At 35.5% G+C, this 21,052-nt stretch overlaps 1 protein-coding gene across 1 annotated transcript in view; it reads left to right on the top strand.

The window, feature by feature from the left end:
* Positions 1–21,052, top strand: part of NF1 (neurofibromin 1) — a 330,500-nt gene that overhangs the window by 290,552 nt on the left and 18,896 nt on the right. Inside the window, exons 38-52 of the mRNA XM_006891069.1 lie at positions 608–801; positions 1,919–2,059; positions 2,205–2,484; positions 2,928–3,142; positions 3,397–3,458; positions 3,583–3,697; positions 4,305–4,406; positions 5,922–6,062; positions 7,586–7,712; positions 11,035–11,166; positions 12,132–12,267; positions 13,771–13,928; positions 17,140–17,262; positions 18,062–18,192; positions 18,364–18,464. Of these exons, the coding sequence (XP_006891131.1) occupies positions 608–801; positions 1,919–2,059; positions 2,205–2,484; positions 2,928–3,142; positions 3,397–3,458; positions 3,583–3,697; positions 4,305–4,406; positions 5,922–6,062; positions 7,586–7,712; positions 11,035–11,166; positions 12,132–12,267; positions 13,771–13,928; positions 17,140–17,262; positions 18,062–18,192; positions 18,364–18,464 (2,158 nt within the window). The remainder of the gene's footprint in view (positions 1–607; positions 802–1,918; positions 2,060–2,204; positions 2,485–2,927; positions 3,143–3,396; positions 3,459–3,582; positions 3,698–4,304; positions 4,407–5,921; positions 6,063–7,585; positions 7,713–11,034; positions 11,167–12,131; positions 12,268–13,770; positions 13,929–17,139; positions 17,263–18,061; positions 18,193–18,363; positions 18,465–21,052) is intronic.

The following is a 21,052-nucleotide window of genomic DNA, read 5'->3' as shown; positions in this document are numbered from 1 at the left end:
CTGTTTCCACCCTCCCTCTTCCCCACCTTGGATCCTCCATACTTATTCTACAATAATGGTTTTATACAATATTTGTCCTTGAATATTAAGATTATTAGAAAGATATTTTAAACTATTTTTGGTATCTTTTTAAAATTCTCAAATGTTTTTTACCATTTTGAATAGTTTGTAATGAAAAATAGCATCTCAATGTAATGTTTACTGTTAAAATATTCACTACAAAATTATATATATAAGTCCAATTTGATAAATTTGAAAGTCTGACCAAAAAAGAAATACTGTATTTAAGTCTATTCATGTAAGTTTTATTTTTGTGTTGGTACTTTTTAAAACCAAGTTTGCTATGTTTTCACATATTATTTTTATGAGTAAAACTTAATATTTTTTTAACCTAGAAAGGAAATTATTAAAAGGGAAAAATTAAAACTTGGTGAAATGTGATCCACTGACCACCTTTTCAAAGCTTCTCCATCTCTTGTCTTCAGTAATATTTGTCAACTCTTTTCCTCAGGCCTACCTCTACTATTCTTTAAATTACTTATTTATTTTTTAATTGTTAATACAGTTTTCATTGACCATATATTGCTAATAGTGTTTTGTTTTGCAGGTATTGAACTGAAGCACCTTTGTTTGGAATACATGACTCCATGGTTATCAAATCTAGTTCGCTTTTGTAAGCACAATGATGATGCCAAACGACAAAGAGTTACTGCCATTCTTGATAAACTGATAACAATGACTATAAATGAGAAGCAGATGTACCCTTCTATTCAAGCAAAAATTTGGGGGAGCCTTGGGCAGGTATTGAGTTTGTTCAGATACTTGTCTAGTCCTCCTTTGTACAGGGTTCAGAGCTGTTGTATGTAGGGTCATTATGCAGGTGACTCGATGGTACATAACAACATATATAATTTTTACCCATTTTCTGCTAGGCACTAGTGATGTAACTGTGGAAATGACAGTGTTCTCCTTAGAAAAAAATACAGAAAGACACCCACCCAACTTATGTCTTGGAGTCAGAGAGAACTGGTTATCATAGCACTCTCTGTCAGCATAATTATAAAGATTAAACTAGAAATTTTATGTAATTTCTAGTAAATAATGCTTTATAGGATCTCATTAATTTTCTCATTAATTTTTCCCCCTAACAATTCTGCAAACACACCTGTCTTCATTAGTTCTAGCTTAAGAATGTCAGTGTGAAAATATAGGGTATCATGTTATGTTTTCTTCTGATAATTTGTATATTATTTATTTAAAATAATTACTTAAGAACCAGTGAACTTAAAAAAGCAATTATTGCCAGTCATTTTTGTTTAGGGACCAGTTTTCTAGCTCTTGAAAACATCATTTATGTGTAAATACTTAGACATCATTTTGTGTAAAGTATACAAAATAAATATATTGATCATACATCACAGTCCTTGAAGAACATGGAGATATTTTTCAAGTTGAGAGAGAGAAGAGATTTAAAATTGTGAATATCAGTCTCTTAAGGAATCAATTCAATATCCTTACTCATTTCTGGACACTGTATGTTCTGTTTGCTGGTCAGACCAGTTATCATTAAGTTGATTCTGTTTCCTGGTGACTCCAGGTATATCAGAATATAGCTACCTCTACAGTGCTTTCCATGACTGATATTTTGGAAATAAATCACCCTGCCTTTCTTCTGACATGCTGCTGGGTGTACTCAAGCCTCCAGCATTTCAGTTTGCAACCAACCCCATTAACTACACAAAAAACTGAATATTTGCTGATATGTCTTTATATAAAAGTTAATTCTTTATCAGTCTTCATATTCAGTTGAAGAGATTTTCATGTTGATTGGGCCTTTTCACAAACATTTGAGTAAACTAAAAATTTATGTTTGTAAAGTAGTTAGGATGTAAGATTATTTTTTTTCTTCTTCCTTTAGATTACAGATCTGCTTGATGTTGTACTAGACAGTTTCATCAAAACCAGTGCGACAGGTGGTTTGGGATCCATAAAAGCTGAGGTGATGGCAGATACTGCTGTAGCTCTGGCTTCTGGAAATGTAAAATTGGTTTCAAGCAAGGTAATCATTTTCCTTTCTTCTGAACTATTGGATGATGTAGCAGCTGGAGAGTTTTGTTTGTAACTAGTCATTTGAAATTTAGATCGAAATTTTCTTTAATGAAACTATTTCATCCTCACATTTGTAAAAATTCTGCTTTCTTTAGGTCATTGGAAGGATGTGCAAAATAATTGACAAGACATGCCTATCTCCAACTCCTACTTTAGAACAACACCTCATGTGGGACGATATTGCTATTTTGGCACGCTACATGCTGATGCTGTCCTTCAACAATTCCCTTGACGTGGCAGCTCATCTCCCCTATCTCTTCCATGTTGTGACGTTCTTAGTAGCAACAGGCCCACTTTCCCTGAGAGCTTCCACACATGGATTGGTCATTAATATCATTCACTCTCTGTGTACTTGTTCACAACTTCATTTTAGTGGTAAGTTCCAGAAGAGTATCTTACATTTCACTAACTCCTTTCTTCATTGATTTTGTGCCATCTAATTTCCATAGATTATCTTCTGGCAATAGTGACATTAAATATTGTCAGCAAGAAAAAGAATACTTTTTTAAAACAAAACAATAACTTGGTATACACTTCTATTGTATATCAAGTTATAACAGAATTTTCTGTGTATAGTTGTCATGTGGATTCTTTTGTTACATAACATAAAAACTTGGAATCAGTATACAGTCATAGCACTAACTTGTGGATAAATTTAACTGAACCAATAAGTATAATGTATGTAGAGGTTTTGTTTCGGAAACCTAGTTAAGTAATTGCAGTATTTAAAATTTCCAAATTAAAAATCTGAATTTTATATTTTTTTAAAAAGCATCTTTAAATTTTTTCTTTTTTTCTTTTTCTTCTTTTTACCATAGAGGAGACCAAGCAAGTTTTGAGACTCAGTTTGACAGAATTTTCACTACCCAAATTTTACTTGCTGTTTGGCATTAGCAAAGTCAAGTCAGCTGCTGTGATTGCCTTCCGATCCAGTTACCGGGATAGGTCTTTCTCTCCTGGATCCTATGAAAGGGAGACGTTTGCATTGACATCCTTGGAAACAGTCACAGAAGCTTTGTTAGAGATTATGGAGGTATATAAAGCAATGTAATAATTTTTTTCTTAAATTTTAAAATTCATTATTACTGCATAATTCATAAGTATGGTTGTTAGTGCAATAAAATTCATTAGTACAGTTTGGGGTTTAGAGGAGGGATTGCTTTTGAACTTAATGTATATTAAAGTGAGTGAAAAGGTAAAATGTGTGTCTTGATAACATATATGTCATTATAACTTGCCCTTGAAAACATTATGTACATAAGTATATTTGAAGTGTTCTTCATTTAGGCTTGTATGAGGGATATTCCAACATGCAAATGGTTGGACCAGTGGACAGAGCTAGCACAAAGGTATGTCCCAGCTTAATGTAAAATGTATACATAGTCTTAAAAAGCTAGACTGTTAATTACATCTTTACTGTTACAGATATAAACAGAAATGTTTTCCTAAGGTTTTTGGAACTTTTAATTGCAGATTTGCATTTCAGTATAATCCATCCCTGCAACCGAGAGCTCTTGTTGTCTTTGGCTGTATTAGCAAACGGGTGTCTCATGGGCAGATAAAGCAGATTATCCGGATTCTTAGCAAGGTACTCTTCCCACTCCCGAGAGTTATGGCTCCCAAGTTAGAAAGCATAAATGTTCTTTTCTAAATTTATTATATTTAATAAATATGGTCTTACTAAACATTTTAAAACTGAATTTTAATTATTTTATCTATTCTAATTTTTTTACATGAATAAATTTGAAAACCAAAATAAGTACTAGCTTTTGATAAGCAAGTAGGCTTAATATTTTATCTTACTTATTTGCAAAGCAAATAGCATATGTATACATATCATAATTATTATAATTATGCTAGGAAGGTCTGGTGGCTCAGTCTGTAGTGAATTGTGCTGCTTCTGGTGGTCACCAGCAGTTGTGCTGGAGAAAGGTGGACTATCACTTTCAGAAACCCAATGGAGGGTTGAAGTGAGTTGAAATTGACTCTATGACATTGAGGGGTGCTTAAAGTTAATATAAAAATATTTTAAAAAATAAAGATCAAATATGCATTGAACTAACCACTATGAACACTGGAAATAATTCTAGCACTTATGGTTAAATAAGATGTTCCTAAACTGACTCTGAGGTCCTGTTAAATAGATAATAATATTTTATATTCATTAAATAGAGATTTCTGCTTCCCTAAAATAGGCGCTTGAGAGTTGCTTGAAAGGACCAGATACCTACAACAGTCAAGTTCTGATAGAAGCTACAGTAATAGCATTAACCAAATTACAGCCACTTCTTAATAAGGTAATTATTATATTTTTAAAAATAATGCTTTTTTTTATTAGCTTTAGACTTTTTTTAAGAGTTCAGAAATAAGATTCAGAAATTATTAAGAAAAACAGTATAGAAATTCTTACAAAGTTTGGCTGTTTGAAGTATTACATTAGAGGAATAGCAAAGAGGGTATGTTCTCATGTGCTTGTAAAAATTTTCTCTCATCAGTGCTCAAGGAAAGATATGCACATCATCTTAGTTCTTACAGTCAATAAATTTATTTGAATATCTATTGTGCTTCAGGTACTGTTTTAGGTGCTAAAGATGCAGAACCATTTAAAGCCAGGAAAATTGCATGTTCTTTCACTATTGGTGGATAAATAATAAACAGAGTCAAGAAGTCTATCCTATGCTAGTTAGTGTTCATTACAGTGAAGAAATGTAAAGCAGAGAAAGGTATATCTCATCATTAAAAGTGTTTGAATGCTAAATTAAGATGATATTCAAAAGAAGTAAAATTATGCAGTCACTGGTTCATGATAATCTGAGCTCTTCTGTGATTTAAATAAAAAGGTAAACCAGAAATTGCATAGAAATAGTTACTTTTTGTGTTCGTAGTTACAAATTATGTGGTGCATCCTAATCCTAAATCATACAAAAAAGAAAATTGAGGCTCAGAAGGACCACTTAATTTGCCCAAAATAATTTGCCTCATAATTGACAAGCCCATGAGGCTAATTCAGGTCTATCTGGCTCCAAAGTCCATTTATTTACTCACATACTGCACTGCTAAATGAAAATTCATGAAAAATTTAGTTCATAATGTAAAGAGATTACCATATTGTTGAGAGTGATAACAAAAAGTAGAATTTAAGCTTAGAGATAGGTAGGATTCCATGCATGCAGAGCAAAGGGAGGAAAAGCCTTGAGCTTCAGCGAAGGCACAGTGGCAGGATTTTACAGGAATTATGAGTGAATGTTTCTCACTGAACTAGATAAACTATTCAAGACTGTAATAGGAATAAAATTGTTTTAAAAATACTATAATAGGAGAAAAGGTTATAAAGATTTGAAAGACTAATCTGACATTCACTATTCCTCAGGAGTTTAGAAATCTCCCTATTTGTTTTTAAGTAGATAGTAATATAACAGAAGTAAGACATAGATCACACTGGAGGGCTGCATATACTAGTTTAGAGGAAGAAGAAACTGGAGGCAAAAAGAATCCACATTTAGAAACAGTTGACCTGGAACAGTGTTGTAGCAATAAGAAGGAAATGGCAAATATGAAAGACTCTGTTCCAGGAGAATCAACAAAGCTTGGCAAATGGCTTTTTGGATCAGAAAGCAGTATGAAAGATTTTCAGTGTGGTTGGCTATGCGTATGGAAAAGATGAAGAACTTGCCTGCATGTTTAACTTTCCTCAAAAAAGGGAAGATGGGTCATTAAGGTGGATCACGTGCTTTGTTTTGTCCTGCTCTGTGTTTTGGATGAAGTCATCATGTGTCTCATTTCGCTAACCTGGAACGTGCCTCCTTTGCTAGGATTCTCCTTTGCACAAAGCCCTCTTTTGGGTCGCTGTGGCTGTGCTACAACTGGATGAGGTCAACTTGTACTCAGCAGGCACCGCGCTTCTTGAACAAAACCTACATACCTTAGACAGTCTCCGGATATTCAATGACAAGGTAAGCACACTGTCCCTTGGGTTTACTACCTCATTCACATTTAGAGCTCCCCCTTCTGTAATTATTTTACTTGTTGTTGTTTTATTGTTTTGTACCGTCAAATCAGATCTGACTGACACAGGAGGAGATTGCTCCTCCTTATCCAGCAGAGCATCTGGTAGTTCAAACTGTGTGCCTTGTCATTGTTTTACTTTTAAAATCAGCAGAGTCTAATATAAATATTAATTTCTAGAAAGCAATTTATTGTGAGTTAGCTCCTTACCAGTTCATTTAAAAACTTAAGTTTAATAAATATTTCCATTATTGGCAAAAGAGAGGAAAACCCTCACCCAGATATATTGACACAGTGACTGCAGCAATGGGGTCAGAGATGATGAGGATGGCAGAGGAGAGGACAGAGTTCAGAGATCTATTGTTCATAGAGTCACTGTGAGTCATACTCCAATTGATGGCACCTAACAACAACAGTGTGAAAATAATACTGGCCTATTACTAGTAAGAAAGAAAAAAAAGAACAAATAATTCCAGGTGGTATAAATGGTTACCAGGCTAAGCTCTCATCTCCTAGCTGCAGGGTTGGTGGTTCAAACTTAAACAGAAGCATCTTGGAAAACAGACCCAGCAATCTACTTCCCAAAGGTTACAACCTTGACACCCTATGGAATACAGTTCTGCTTATACATGCTCAGGATTGGAGTTGATTTGGCATCATTTCATAGCAACACTCTCCATCCCCTCATCTCACATGTAAAGAAACTTTCTAAATGACATTCATTTTGTCAAATAATGGTACTTAATGAAAATATAGGTATATTAGAAGCATATGAGGTTGAAGAGCCTAAAGAAAACTTTTTTGTTGTTGTGTACCATTGAGTCAGAACCGACTCATAGCTGACCCTCCAGCGGGTTTTCAGAGGCAGTTTAATTACAAGGGAGGAGACTGCCCGTCTTTCTCCCATGGAGCATCTAGTGGATTTGAACTGCATGACTTTAGGATGGTAGTATAGCTCCTTACTACTAGGCCACCACAGGATCCTTAATTTTACGAATTATTTGTTTTGGATAATTTCACTTTGAAACATACCATTAACACACCTTTGAATATTTGTCAGTGTTGGGGTTTGATCTACAGAGAAAAAAAGGAATAAAACAGCCTGAAATTGGCCTCCTTTTGTCTTTGAAGAAGGACGAGAATGTCTGGGAGAGAATAAAAGAATTTTGGCATTTTTAAAAAAGATGGATGGGTGCATGTAACAGATTTGCTGGAAGTGAAATTAAGAAAGGGAGAATAGGATCATAAACTTAAAAGACTTCAATGGTTTTAGGTACTGGGTCTGTCCAGATATAGTGTTAGCCCAAAACAGCTAGAGGTTGGAAAGTGTGGAAACAATTTAAAGAGAATTTGGAATCAGAATCGAAGAGAACAAAGAAGAAACTTATCCATGTTTATACACCTTGTTTATACTCTTAAGAAAGTCCCACTGTGAACTCTTCATCAACCATTTCATGATTGTCTTTAATAGAGTCCAGAGGAAGTGTTCATGGCAATTCGGAACCCTCTCGAATGGCACTGCAAGCAGATGGATCATTTTGTTGGACTCAATTTCAACTCCAATTTTAACTTTGCTTTGGTTGGACACCTCTTAAAAGGTACAAGTATAGTGTTAGGATATTTTTATGATATGCTCTCAAGAAGTCAGAAGTAATTTGGGCTATACGTCTTACTTTAAATGCAAACTGTGTGTTACTGATTTAATGTTTTGTTCAGTATGTATTTTAATAGAACATAATTTCCACATCACATGTCCTGTTTCTTTAAAAAATATTATGAGTTGATTATTAGTATAATACATGTAAGTACTGAATCTTGGGAAACTGTATAATAAGTAGCAATACTTAAATAACCAGTTAATTATCAAAATAAGACAGATTAAGTTAACTAAGTAACTAATTTACATAGGAGAATGTTATCTTAGAGATTTTCTTAGATTTTTCTCCAACGTGTTTCTAGTTTAGTATTATTGATCTGGTACCTCCCCTGGCCACCCTTCTAAATTTCTGTATTGTTTATAACCAATAGTTCCTAACACTTCCTCAAAACTAGTTGTTTATTTTATAACTTTGCCTACCTTCCCACTTTTGACTTCACTTTGGTACATTAAGCAAAGAGTATATTAACCTGTGGGTCATATAATGACCACCTAATTTTTCTGTCCTGGAACTTGGTGAGATAGTCCTATCCATTTTTAATGTATGCCGCCATCTGTTTTGGACCTGTATAACTGATTTGTTAAGTTGTGGTGCTCAGGAAGAGTATTGAACATATCATAGACTGCTAAGAGAACAAACAGGTCTCCAACTCTGCCCTGGAGAGACTGAAACCAGGTTATTCCTTGGAGGCAAGGATTTTGAAACTTCATCTCATATACTTTAAGCGTGTTTCCAGGAGGGACCTTTCCATAGGGAAGGACATTGTACTTGAAGGAGTAGAGGGTCAGGGCAGGAGAGAAAGACCTTGGATAGGTGGAGTGACACAGTAACTGGGGTAATGGAGGCAAGTGTGTTAGAGACAAATTGACTCAGGATAGGGCAGGATTCAAACCTACTACTGGTCATAGTAGTAGACTCTAATCCGCAGCCCTCAGGCCTGTTTTTCATTGTTTTTATTCAAACAGTCTTCTAGGTTGTATAGCTCTGGTGTGTACACTTTCTGTACAGAGGTAACTTGTGGTTGTTGTGAAGCTGAACACTGTGACACTGATGTGTCAAATGCAATAACGGTTACCCATGGTGGACAGTATTTGGTGACTCTCCCTGGTTGAAACAAGCTTGGAAGCAGGAGTGGCATCCACTTCCATAAATAGCTTGCCTCCGGAAACCCTACGACTCGACGGCACTTAACAACAACAACTGTTCATAGAGTTGCTGTGAGTTGGTAGTCAACTTGATGGCACATAGCAACAACACTGTACAGATCTGAAGAAGCAGGCCTCATCCCACCATTACCAGCACCAAAGACCCCCTCAGGATATATGTATCCCACTAGTAGTATCAAAATCCATATCACTTTAAAAAAACTTGTTTTCATTCCATTTAAAATGCCTTCCTATACTAAAACCACATAATTTAAACAAAAATTCAAAGTTAAAATATATGGAGTCTAAAAGATTTAACAACGATAGTTTATAGTACTAGTTCAGGAACTAAAAGTGATTAAAGACTTGGATAAGGAGTTGACATTAACTACAGTCTTAAGTAGCACTAGATTTGGCCATAAAAGAGATTCAAGCTAGATCTTGACTGTACCGTTCATTTGTTTGTTTGTTTGTTGTTTCATTTTATATTAGTTTGCTTAGAAAGTTCATATACATTATGTTTCATACTCTACTTCATTCATTTTGTGTTTCATACAATCATTCCCATGCATTATGGTTTATAGAATTAATCACCATTGGACCTAGCCCATCATTACCCTGTCTGAGTATGTCATTTTATATCAATTTAAACAATTTTTAGGCTTGAGGAATCATGGAGTTTCCCCCACTTTTTTTTTTAATCTGGTGTGTGTAGTTATACATCCATGACTATGAATGTATACATTTGAGTTTTCTACTTCATAAAGACATATATTTTTTTTATTTCTACAAAAAAACTGACAGTCTTAATCTTGAAACTAAATTAGAAATATTTTTATTGTTCAAATCCCATGTTTTAAATTGGTAGTATTAATGATTAAAAACTTGCTAAAGGGTAGACTTACCCTCTCATCAACCCTATTCTTTAAGCTCTTACAGCTTGTATTTCCTACATTATGAGGGGTTTTTTTTCTTTGATCAAAAGGAATTTAAGCAAAACAACTATGAGGTATCATCTCACCCCAGTAAGAATGGCAAAATTCAACAAAGTAGCAACAACAAATGCTGGCAAAGCTCTGGAGAAACTGGGACCCTTATCCATTGTTGGTGGGAGTATAAAAGGGTGCATGTGACCACTCTGGAAAGCGATAGGGCGCTTTGTCAAAAATTGGAAATAGAAATACCATTTGACCCAGCAGTTACTAGAACTGCCACCCAAGCACATCTAAGTTTATTGCAGCGTTGTTTACAATAGCAAAGAGATGAAAACAACCCAAGTGCCCGTCAACAAACAAATGGATAGAGAAGCTCTGGTATATTCACACAGTGGAATACTATACAGCATTGAAAAACAAGGAACTCATGAAATATTATACAAAATGGGTGATCATGGAGGACATTATGCTGAGTGAAATACATCAGTCACAAAAAGATATATACTGCATAATGCCCCTGTTATACAGGACTGACATCGGGTTTGGGGAGATACTGAGAAAAGAGGGGTTAAATAATGTCCACTGTATTGAAACAGATGAGGGAGAGAACTACTTAAACGGAATATATGATTAGATATTATTTGCATGGCAGCTGTCCAGAATAAGAACTGCATAGTAAAGTAGACGGGGCAGGGAGTGGGGCAGGGGGTTATAACAGTGAAAGACTTTTTTTTTCCCCAAAGAGAAAAGTGAACTTGGGAGGACAGGTGGGCAGGGAGGACAATGTGCAACAATGAATGAATGGAGATCCATGTTCTCTATAAACTTTCATTAAAATTTCAATTAAAAAATAAAAGGAATTTAAGCAAAAGAAATCTTAATGTAACCTCTATTGTGTATACATTTTTTTTAAATGCCTGTCATGGCTTAAGGAGCAAAGATTGGAAACACCATTCTTTTTCCTAACTTCCTTATTCCTGAGAGCACTATTCTGTCCTATACAACTTTGACACTTAATCATTTACTTTAGTAAGTGTTCATATTTGTATGTTTTTACCTTTTTGAATGTCTATTCTTGGATGACCCTTTAGCACTTTGCAAAGTCACTAGTCACAGAATAAAAGCACAATAAATATTTGTTGAAATAATGAATTCATTTCTTGTTTGTTTTTATTTGTCTAGGGTACAGACATCCTTCACCTGCTATTGTTGCAAGAACAGTCAGGATTTTGCATACACTCCTAACTCTGGTTAACAAGCACAGAAATTGTGACAAGTTTGAAGTGAATACTCAGAGTGTGGCTTACTTGGCAGGTAAAAACCAAACAGAGTCAGTCTCACCTCACTGAAATCTAAGCCTCATCAAAAAGATTGAAATGCCTGTGGCTTTCAGCTGATTGTTTGGGAGGGTAAAGAGCTCACAGCTCAGGCCTGTGATGGTGGTGAAATTTTTTGCCAAAACATTTGTCCTTCTAAAATAACTTTCACAGAAACCTGAAATATTTCCCCTTGTCATTCTTAAAGAAAATAGTGTTAATTTGTTTTCTGTCATAAAATAAGAATGCACATCTTCTGATCTTGGGCCTTAAGCAGCCTTCCTGATACAGTCTTCATTCTCTTAAGTTTTTAAGCTTTGTTTTTTATTCTCCAAATGGATGGGTTATTTTAGGCTAATCAGCTTGTCATCCTTTTTGCCTCTTTAATATATTCATTCCTTATGTTGTTTGTTCTACCTGGAATGTCTGTCCATCCCCCCATCATTCCATTAACCTTTTCTATTTGCTGTTACCTAATTTGTGTTTCTCAACTCAGCAGCACTGAGCCCTTATGTATAATACATTTCTTTAAAAGTCATTTAATGGAAAGTGCTGATTCCCAGTTTAGCTGACTTAATTTCAGGGGAACTTTTTTTGGTATGAATTATTTGACCTTGGGTAAATCATTTAACAGTGTACAACATTTTTTTTCTCTTCAGCTAAAACACGAACTTTGTACCTTCCTTGCCTACTTTTGTTTGCTGAGGTCAAATATCTACTGATGTGCTTCACAAGTGTATTTTATTAAATCTCTTTATGTATTTCACATTTATATTGTTTTTCAAAGTACACTATACCCTTTAGGATTTGCAGGTCACTGTGTGTTCTGTATCTTTAAAATTCATCTCCTGTAAGGCTTTTCACTATGTTTGATAGCTATTATCCACCATCAGAGGTGGTAAGTTATATATCCCATTATAAGTCATTCTTTTGATTTGTTAAGTTTTTCTCCCTCTCTCTCAGCTTTACTCACAGTATCTGAGGAGGTTCGAAGTCGCTGCAGCCTTAAGCATAGAAAGTCATTACTTCTTAATGACATTTCAATGGAGAATGTTCCTATGGATACATACCCCATTCATCATGGAGACCCTGGCTATAGGTAAGTTCTCCTATAATTATATCATTATCCTCTTTCAGTTTTCCATATGAATAGAGGAAACAGAAATCTAAAAGATAATATAAAGGAGTCTCTAGAGATAATCTAAGAATAAGGTGTAAATCATAACTCCTACATTTGTAGTACTTTATGGTAGTTAGTAATAGCAAAAATTATTATTCTTACAATGTAGTTAGACTAATATTTGTAGTTTTTCCCTCTTAATACAAACTAATTGAATAGAAGAGGTGATCTTAAAAATATAGGATTATAGGAAGGGACTTGAGATGCAACTAACGTGAAATATAAGCAGCATTATATGATAGAAATATAAGCAGCATACTTAATGTTAGAAAATTAAACTATAGTAACTTGTAAACTCATGTATTTTATAAACATTTGTTGTGTTTACTCATAGCACACTATAATTTTAGTATATTTTCTGTGGTGTAGATTTCAGCTTTTTTATTTCATCAAATTCTATCCACTGGTGTATAGTGGATTTTAGATAGTATGTTTTTCATTATAATGTGGAAAACTTCGTGATAGTGGTATTATTTGAGGGTTTTTATAATGTATTCGGTGAAATCTAAGGTTTAAGTCAGTGTTGATCATAGAAAAACAGCCTACTATTTGAATCATTCAATTTATCCACATCTCACTTTTTTTATGAAAAGCCCTCAGTAGTATGCACTGAGATTTTAACAGTGTTTTTAGGTATGTTTTAATGGTCTTACTCTTCATTCAGGAGTCCCCGTGGTAAAGTGGTTACACCCTCAGCTGCTAACCTAAAGGCAGGCAGCTGCTGATCCAACAGGCACTCCCCAGGAGAAAGCAGGAGTAGTCTGCTTCCGTAAAGATTACAGCTTTGGAGACCCTAGGGTGCAGTTTTACCCTGTCCTGTAGGCTGGCTGGACAGCAGTGGGCTTGGTTTATTCAGTCATTATCATGATTTTTTCTTAAGGAAACATACATTCTTTCTTACTGTGGAAAGAAGAAAATGAGCTTGCCTATGTTCATCCTGCAAAGGGTAAATTGAGGTTCATTTCCTTGCCCAGATTAAAAAAAATTACTGTTAAACAATCTGTTCAGGATACAGTAAGTGCCTACTATGTAAAGGATACCGTGGCAAGAATATTGACACTTCTTCCTAGGGATTCACAGAACATTTGTACTTTTAAAAAAAATAAATAAATAAAATGTGATTTTAACAAAAGTTTACAGAAAATTTGGATTTTTCATTCCTTCATTGTTTTAGGTTTTCCTCCCTTCTCCCCTCCCCTAGTTCACTTTGTTGGGGTTTTTTGTTTTGTTTTGTTTTGTTTTGTTTTTGTTTGTTAATATTTATTCATTGTTGCATGAACATTGTACTTTAAAGCCCCTTAAAATACTGTTTTAAATTCGATTGTTAACAACTGGGAAATGGGACTGCTTACACGGGGTGAACAGTGATTAAGTATTTGTCCTCATGTTAATTAATTCTTCTTGATTGTTTAAATCTCTTAGAACACTAAAGGAGAATCAGCCATGGTCTTCTCCCAAAGGTTCTGAAGGATACCTTGCAGCCACCTATCCATCGGTGGGCCAGACCAGTCCCCGAGCAAGGAAGTCCATGAGTTTGGATATGGGGCAGCCTTCACAGGCCAACACTAAGAAGTTGCTTGGTTAGTTTATCTTCAGTAATGCAGATTTTCTTTTTAATTGGAAAAACAGATCCTTTATTGCACTCTTGGAAGATTATTTGAAACAGCTTAGTATTATCACTTTTTTCTGTTTGGATTTCGCAAACCTTTTTATGCCAATTGTAAGAGTTAGTTTGATAGGTCAGTTAAGATAGAGGGATGAGACTAGGAAAACCCTCTTGACCAGAATCCTAAACTAAACACTGTGGTTGCCCAGGTTTTGTTCTTCATTGTCCAAGCAGCAGGGAAGAAGGAACAGGAAGGACTTTAGATGTTGACAGGAAAGAAGAGCCTTGCTCTTTACATGTGTTAAGGTCTTGAACCATATGTTACTGTCTAAAGTTGTCATCTGAAAACAGAATTCAGCAATATAATATCAGTCTTTAAAACATTATTTGTCTTCTTTGTAAATGCTGAGATAAATATTTTTAGATTACTATGAGAAAACATGAATCTTTAAAGTTAAGCTTGCTCATCTACATGACATTTGTCAGTGAGAAGTATTCCTAAGATGCTTTGGAACCCTTTCCATTTTTTAGTAATTGAAAGTAGACTGGTGCAGGATCCCGCCTTACCACAGAGGAAGTGTAAAGGTCTTCTTGTGCTCTTTTCACTAACATTTTAATTGTTACTAGGACTGAGATTAGTATTTCAGTCACCAACACTGAGGTTTAGGGCATCTCAGTTACCTTTGCGGGCATTCTGTAGGATTAAGAAAATATTTGTTTTCATAAGGAAATCTGTGAAGAGTCTATAACTGAGCAGTAAAATAAATTAACTTGCCAGTAAACTATGAAAGAAATAGAAACTACAAGTGTTTATCACTGTTGCTAGTCACATAGGTCTGTTTCCTTTTGTTTAAGGTTTTTTCCATCAATACTTTTACCATAATGCTTCTAGGTGTTTCCTGGTTACTTTGTGTTTGGATTTTCATGCCATGCAAGTTATAAATAAAAAAAGCAACTCCAGAAAATCTAGTTTTAAATTCATTCAACCCATATTCTGTATAAAAACCAGTAGGCTCTCTTCCCTGGAAGACCTTATAGCTGAGTGGTGAAGACAAGATTTGTGATGATCAGCCGGTTGCAAGAGCGTCCTGAGGTGCTGCAGAAGTGGTAGGGATAATCGTGCTCAGAGAGGGGCAGCTGAGGGTCTGGAGAAGTCAGGGAAAGCTTCAAGCAGAGGGTAACATTTGCACTGGGTCTTGAAGAGTTAACAGTTGGCTCACAAAGAAGGTACAAGAAAAGGAAAGACATCAAGAATGAAGGATTAGCCCAAAGAAAAGTCAGGGAAAGCAATTGGCACATATTGTTAGGATTCTAAGTGTAACTGAATCAGTTGGCAATGAGGTAGAAAATGGGGCTCCAAGAGGATTGGAACTAGGTTATAAAAGACTAGAGTGTAAAGGACCCTGTACCATGTTAAGGGATGTAGCCTTATCCAGCAGTGATCTGGAGGTCGAGGGGTTTTTGTGGGGGTTTTTTGGGTATTTTTTTTAATTCATGTTAATGAACATTTACAGAGCTTTTGGATTTTCATTCATTCATTGTTGCACTTTTTTCTTTACCCCCCCTCCCCAGTTCGCTCCTCTATTTGAAAGGCAAAAAATAAACTTCTTCATTGGTACACAATCCCCCCCCGACCCTGACCACAAAATCTCAATTTTAGAAGAGTTTTTCCAGTAGCAGCACTTTGAGGAAATAGGAAGTAGTTTTGGGCAAGGGAACCAGTTAAGAGATTGATGCACGAGTCTACCCCACCTCACCAGCATTAATTTTTTTTTTTTAAAGTAGACTTGCAGATCAGAAAGCAAGAACAATGGGGAGGATAAGGAACAAAAATCAAGTTTGGGCTAGAACACCCAGGACTTATTTCCTGACGTACTGGGGCAGGGAGGCAGAGAAGAAAGGAAGCTCTGAAAGAGTGTCAGAACTCTGGCTTCAGAAACTGACCGGATAGTGATTCCATTCATAGAAGTTGACATGAGTAAGTTAGCAGTATAAGATAAATTGAAGCCAGTTGATAATGTCTTTCACATGCCTTCAGGGTATCTAGGAGTCTACATCCAGAGGATAAATGGAAATATATATCTAGAGTTCAAGAAAAGAGCTACAGAGATGTACACATTCCAAGTTCAGAAGTTCACAGGTAGTTGAAACTATTGGAATAGAAAGAGATCACACAGAGTATAACGTTAAATAAAAAGGAAGAGTGAGGAGAAGAGGAAAATTAAATATTGAAATTGCTGCCATAATCTCACCTACACAGTGTAAAAAGCAGTTATTGGTTGTTGCAAAACCTAAATTTTTAATCAATAACTCTATTTCTACCATTAATGACCTTAAGCCAGTCATGTAACTCTTTATGACTTCATCTATTTCTGTTTGTGTGAAGAGTTTGGGCTGTTTAATTATTTAGGCTTGATGCATGTGACTACTTAATGTTATTATTAATACTCAGCATTATAATATTCTACATCTCAAAATTATTACATTCCATTGTTGACTTTAATTTTGGCTTTTTAAAAGCACTACAGTGTTAACAGTTTATCTTTAAGCAATAAGAAGTTACCACTTTCTAATATAAAGAATGGTGATATATTAATTCCAAATCACATTGTTTTAATATTTTTAGTTTAAATAAGAGGAAATGTTTAAAAAGTATTGTAACTCTCTTGCCGTATTTGAAGTGTCTCTGTCTATTCTTTACTACCTAAAGCCACACAAATCTTTTCTCAGAGCTTGAAGAAGTGAAGTAAAATTTTTATTTTACTTATATTTGGAAATCCATCCTATACAATGGCACCAGCAGAATTTTTTTTAATTGAAAATTCTTTTCTGGCATAGTTGATCGTTTGCTGCTGAGCAGCACATAGCAGTGCATGGGCAGTGCATATCTTTGTTATCAATAATTGTGCTTGTTGTGGAGTTTTGCTTATACTCCAGATTGGAGAAGATAATCTCAGTTTAATAGGAACAGTAAAGGACATCTGTTTTAGAATATAAAGGTATGTGGCCAAAACACTGTGAGAAGGTGGAGAAGAAAGGAGAGAAACTGCTCCAAGACCATTTCTACCTGTCTTTGGCTTCTAGAGTGAGAACCTAAACAGTTTATGTCCAGACAGTTTCTCTTCAAATATATCTGTTCATAGATTAGTTAATTAACTCCTAAATTCTGTCACTTATGTTTATAGGAACAAGGAAAAGCTTCGATCATTTGATATCAGATACAAAGGCTCCTAAAAGGCAAGAAATGGAATCAGGGATCACAACACCCCCCAAAATGAGGAGAGTTGCAGAAACAGATTATGAAATGGGTGAGAAACAAAGTTAATTATTGAAGTAGCTCAACTTAACTCTTTGTTGTTGATTCAGAACTCACTCATAGCTGATCGATCCTCCAACAGCGTTCTGAGCCTGCAGATCACACAGCAGAGATTGCTTTGTCTTTCTCCCAAACTGTTGAGCTAGACCATTGACAGTGAGGTGGCACGTTAGATAAAATTCCTGTTTACTTACCAACCATTCCTTAGAGTCTTTAGGGTAAAATAGAGAAACATTTGTTCTTTTCTGAAAGGTAAGCTATACAGTCCTTAAAATGACCATTATCTTAAAGTGTGTGTCAGGTAATCATAAATAAACATTAAATAGCCATATAAGCAAACAGCTAAGACCTTTATACCAGTGAATGGTGACTATCTGGCGTTTATATTGATGTTTGCAAGAGTCTACTAAAAAGCCATTGACTTTGAGAGGCACATACAGATGTATCTTAGAGAAAGTCAGCTCCATTTTACATGTCTTGGGCATGTTGTTAGGAGAGGCTGTTTCTTAGAAAGGAACATTATGCTTAGTAAGGTGGAGGGTTCAACAAGGAGAAGCCCCTCAACAAAATGGATTAACAAGTGACTGCAGCTGTGAGCTCAAGTATGTCAGAGATGATGAGGATGGCACAGGATAGGACAGGGCTCAGACCTGTTGTTTCTAGTTTATAGGATCACTGTGAGTCATACTTGACAATATCAGACAACAACATCAAGCTATGATAAGTTTGAAATTATACCAAATATGCATATTTAATTAGTGCAACTGAACATGTAACTTATCATATTCCAGAAACTCAAAGGATTTCCTCATCACAGCAGCACCCACATTTACGTAAAGTTTCAGTATCTGAATCAAATGTTCTCTTGGATGAAGAAGTACTTACTGATCCGAAAATCCAAGCCCTTCTTCTTACTGTACTAGTAAGGTTTTTTCTTTTTTCTTTTAGGTTTGTTGTTTCTTATTAATTTACATTCTTACTTACTTTTAAGAAATGTTAAATATAAAAGCATGAAAGCTGTCTGCTGCTCACCAACAAATAATCCAACCACAAAGTAAAATGTTGTTTCTTTACTTTTCTTGCATCTTGACAGGCTACACTGGTAAAATATACTACAGATGAGTTTGACCAGCGAATTCTTTATGAATATTTAGCAGAAGCCAGTGTTGTTTTCCCCAAAGTTTTTCCTGTTGTGTAAGTATCTGCTTTTGCTTTTGATTTGTACCTGGTTTTCCCTCCTAACTTTTTATTATAAATTGAGTAAATATTTACAAAACAAATCAGCTTTTCATTCAGCGGTTCATACTCATTTTTTTTCATGTTACTGATTATACACCCTACAATGTAACTTCTTTCCTCACACTCACTTTCAGTGTTTCCTGTTTCCATTCTTTCTTCTTTCCTAACCCTTTCTGCCTTCCCAGCAGCCCTATTATTGATCCTGAATGGTTGATTATTCTAAGGAGTGCATACCTCCCTAGTGCTGCTGTTCAGCTTAGGGATCTTATCTGTTGTTTGCCTGAAAATGGAACCACAAGGTTGAGTTTAGTTCCTGGCCAGAGGGTTGGTTAAGAACTATATTATAAGGGGTTCCTCAAGGCTGTCTGACCAGTAAGCCTAACCTTTTTGTTTGTTTTTTTAACCTTTTCTTTTCTTTCTTTCTTTTTTTTTTAAATTAATTAAAGTTTACAGAGACTTTGGATTTCCATTCATTCATTGTTGCACTTTTCTCCCTACTCACCCCTTCCCCCTATCTCGCTCTTCTCTTTGAAAAGTAAAAGAAAATTTCTTAAACTGTTATACAATCCCTCCCCCGAAGCCCACTTTACTATGCAGCCTTCAATTCTGGACACGTGTCATGACAATAATACCTAATCATATATCCCTTTTAAGCAGTTCTCTCCCTCATCTGTTTCAATGCAGTATACATTATTTATTCCTTCTTTCTCAGTCTCCTCTCAACCCCAGTGTCAGTCCCGTTTTACAACAGTGGCACTATACAATATGTGTCCTTTTGTGACTGAGATATTTCATTCAGCATAATGTCCTCCAGGATCACCCATTTTGTATAATATTTCATTAGTTCCTTGTTTTTCAATGAATCATGGTATTCCATTGAGTGAATATATGACAGCTTCTCTGTTCATTCATTTGTTGATAGACACTTGGGTTGTTTTCATCTCTTTGCTATTGTGAACAAAGCTACAATAAACATGGGTGTGCATATGCCTAGCCTTTTTATGGTTTTGAGGTTTTTTCTACATTTTTTCTCACATTCTATCTAGCAATTTCTGTGATTCCGTTCAAAGGTATTAGTAGTAGCTGAGTGTCCTCCAGTTCTTTTAGTCGCAGACTTCTGTATGCTTGAGGTCCTTGTAATCCAGTGTTCTGATTTTTTTTTTCTATGCAGTGTTACTTTTCTTGCCTCTTACATGCTCCAATAGGTAAAGACCTTTAGTTGCACATTCAAAAGCATTTAGAACTCCAGGTCACTACTCACCAAAATAAGATATGGAGCATTTTCTTGTAATTGTTGACTTAGTACTCCTCCACAATTAATGATCCTGAACCTCTAGGCCTTTTTTTTTTAACCTGTCTCAGAACTGTGGTATTAACAGTGTATTTCATGTTATGCTTCTAACTGAAAAGTCAACAGTTCAAATCCACTTGCTACTCTATGGGAAAATGTTGAAGCAGTCTCTCCTATAAAAGAATCACAGCCTCTAGAGCCCACTGTCTTTTTTGGTGAGTCAGAATTGACCCAAGGACATGATAAATTTTGTTTTGGTTTTGCTCTTGTTAAAGCTTAGGAAGAATAACATTCAGTGATGTTCATAGTAAGGAAGAAGCTCTGCTGAGCTAATGGAAACTGCAGTGCAATCCTGAAGGTACATGGTTCAAATCCACCAGTTGTTCTGGCAGGAGAAGGATGAGCAGTCTCCTCCTGTGTGATTAATAGCCTCTGGAAACCCACCAGAGGGTCAGCTCTGGGTTGGTTTTGACTCGATGGTACTCAACAGCAACAGTGTTCGTAGCATATATTAGAGTGTTCAGTATACCATGGACTGCCAAAATACCAAGTAAGTCTGACTTGGAGAAAGTGTAACAAGAGTGTTCCTTAGAGGCAAAGAGGGTAAAACTTGTCTCACATACTTTAGATATGTTGTCAAAAGGGGCCAGTCCTTGGAAAAAAGACATCATGCTAGGAAAGGTGGCCGGTCAATAAAAGAGGAAGACCCTCAGTGAGGTGGATTGACACAGTGATTACAACAATGGCCTAGAGCCTGCAAGATTTTGAGGATGGGTCAGGAATTTGATCTGTTGTGCATAGAGTTTCTATGAGTTATAGTGGACTCAATGGCAACTAGCAACTTCACCCTTCACTGGTTGTAAAGAGAAAATAATGAGAGAATGTGATAATGGTTTTAACATGGAAATAGTAGCGGTGCTAAGCAGAGGACCATACACCTCCAGTGATTCAAATCCATCAATGATTCTACAGGAGCAAGTTGAGTTATTTCCTCTCCTTGAAGTTTATAGCCTCGGAAACCCAAGGGAGAGTCAGTAGGTCAGAAATTACTTGATGGCAATTGAGTTTTTGGTTTTGGAAAATGACTCTGTCTGTGAATAAGGAGGAAAAACACTTTTTAAAGTCTTATTCATTTCCTTAAGTGGTTCTTTGCGATAAACATTGTTCATTAGGAATAAATCATTTATAGCAGCATACTTGTTTGGTTCCTTTTCAGTAGGACTTTTTGCAAGGATCTATTACAGTTAAATGA

This window comes from Elephantulus edwardii, unplaced genomic scaffold (assembly GCF_000299155.1).
Source record: "Elephantulus edwardii isolate Elephantulus edwardi_28Jun2011 unplaced genomic scaffold, EleEdw1.0 scaffold00094, whole genome shotgun sequence".
Taxonomy (NCBI): Eukaryota; Metazoa; Chordata; class Mammalia; order Macroscelidea; family Macroscelididae; genus Elephantulus; species Elephantulus edwardii.
Note: the sequence above shows the minus strand (reverse complement) of the source record. Positions and strands in the feature narration are given on the sequence as shown.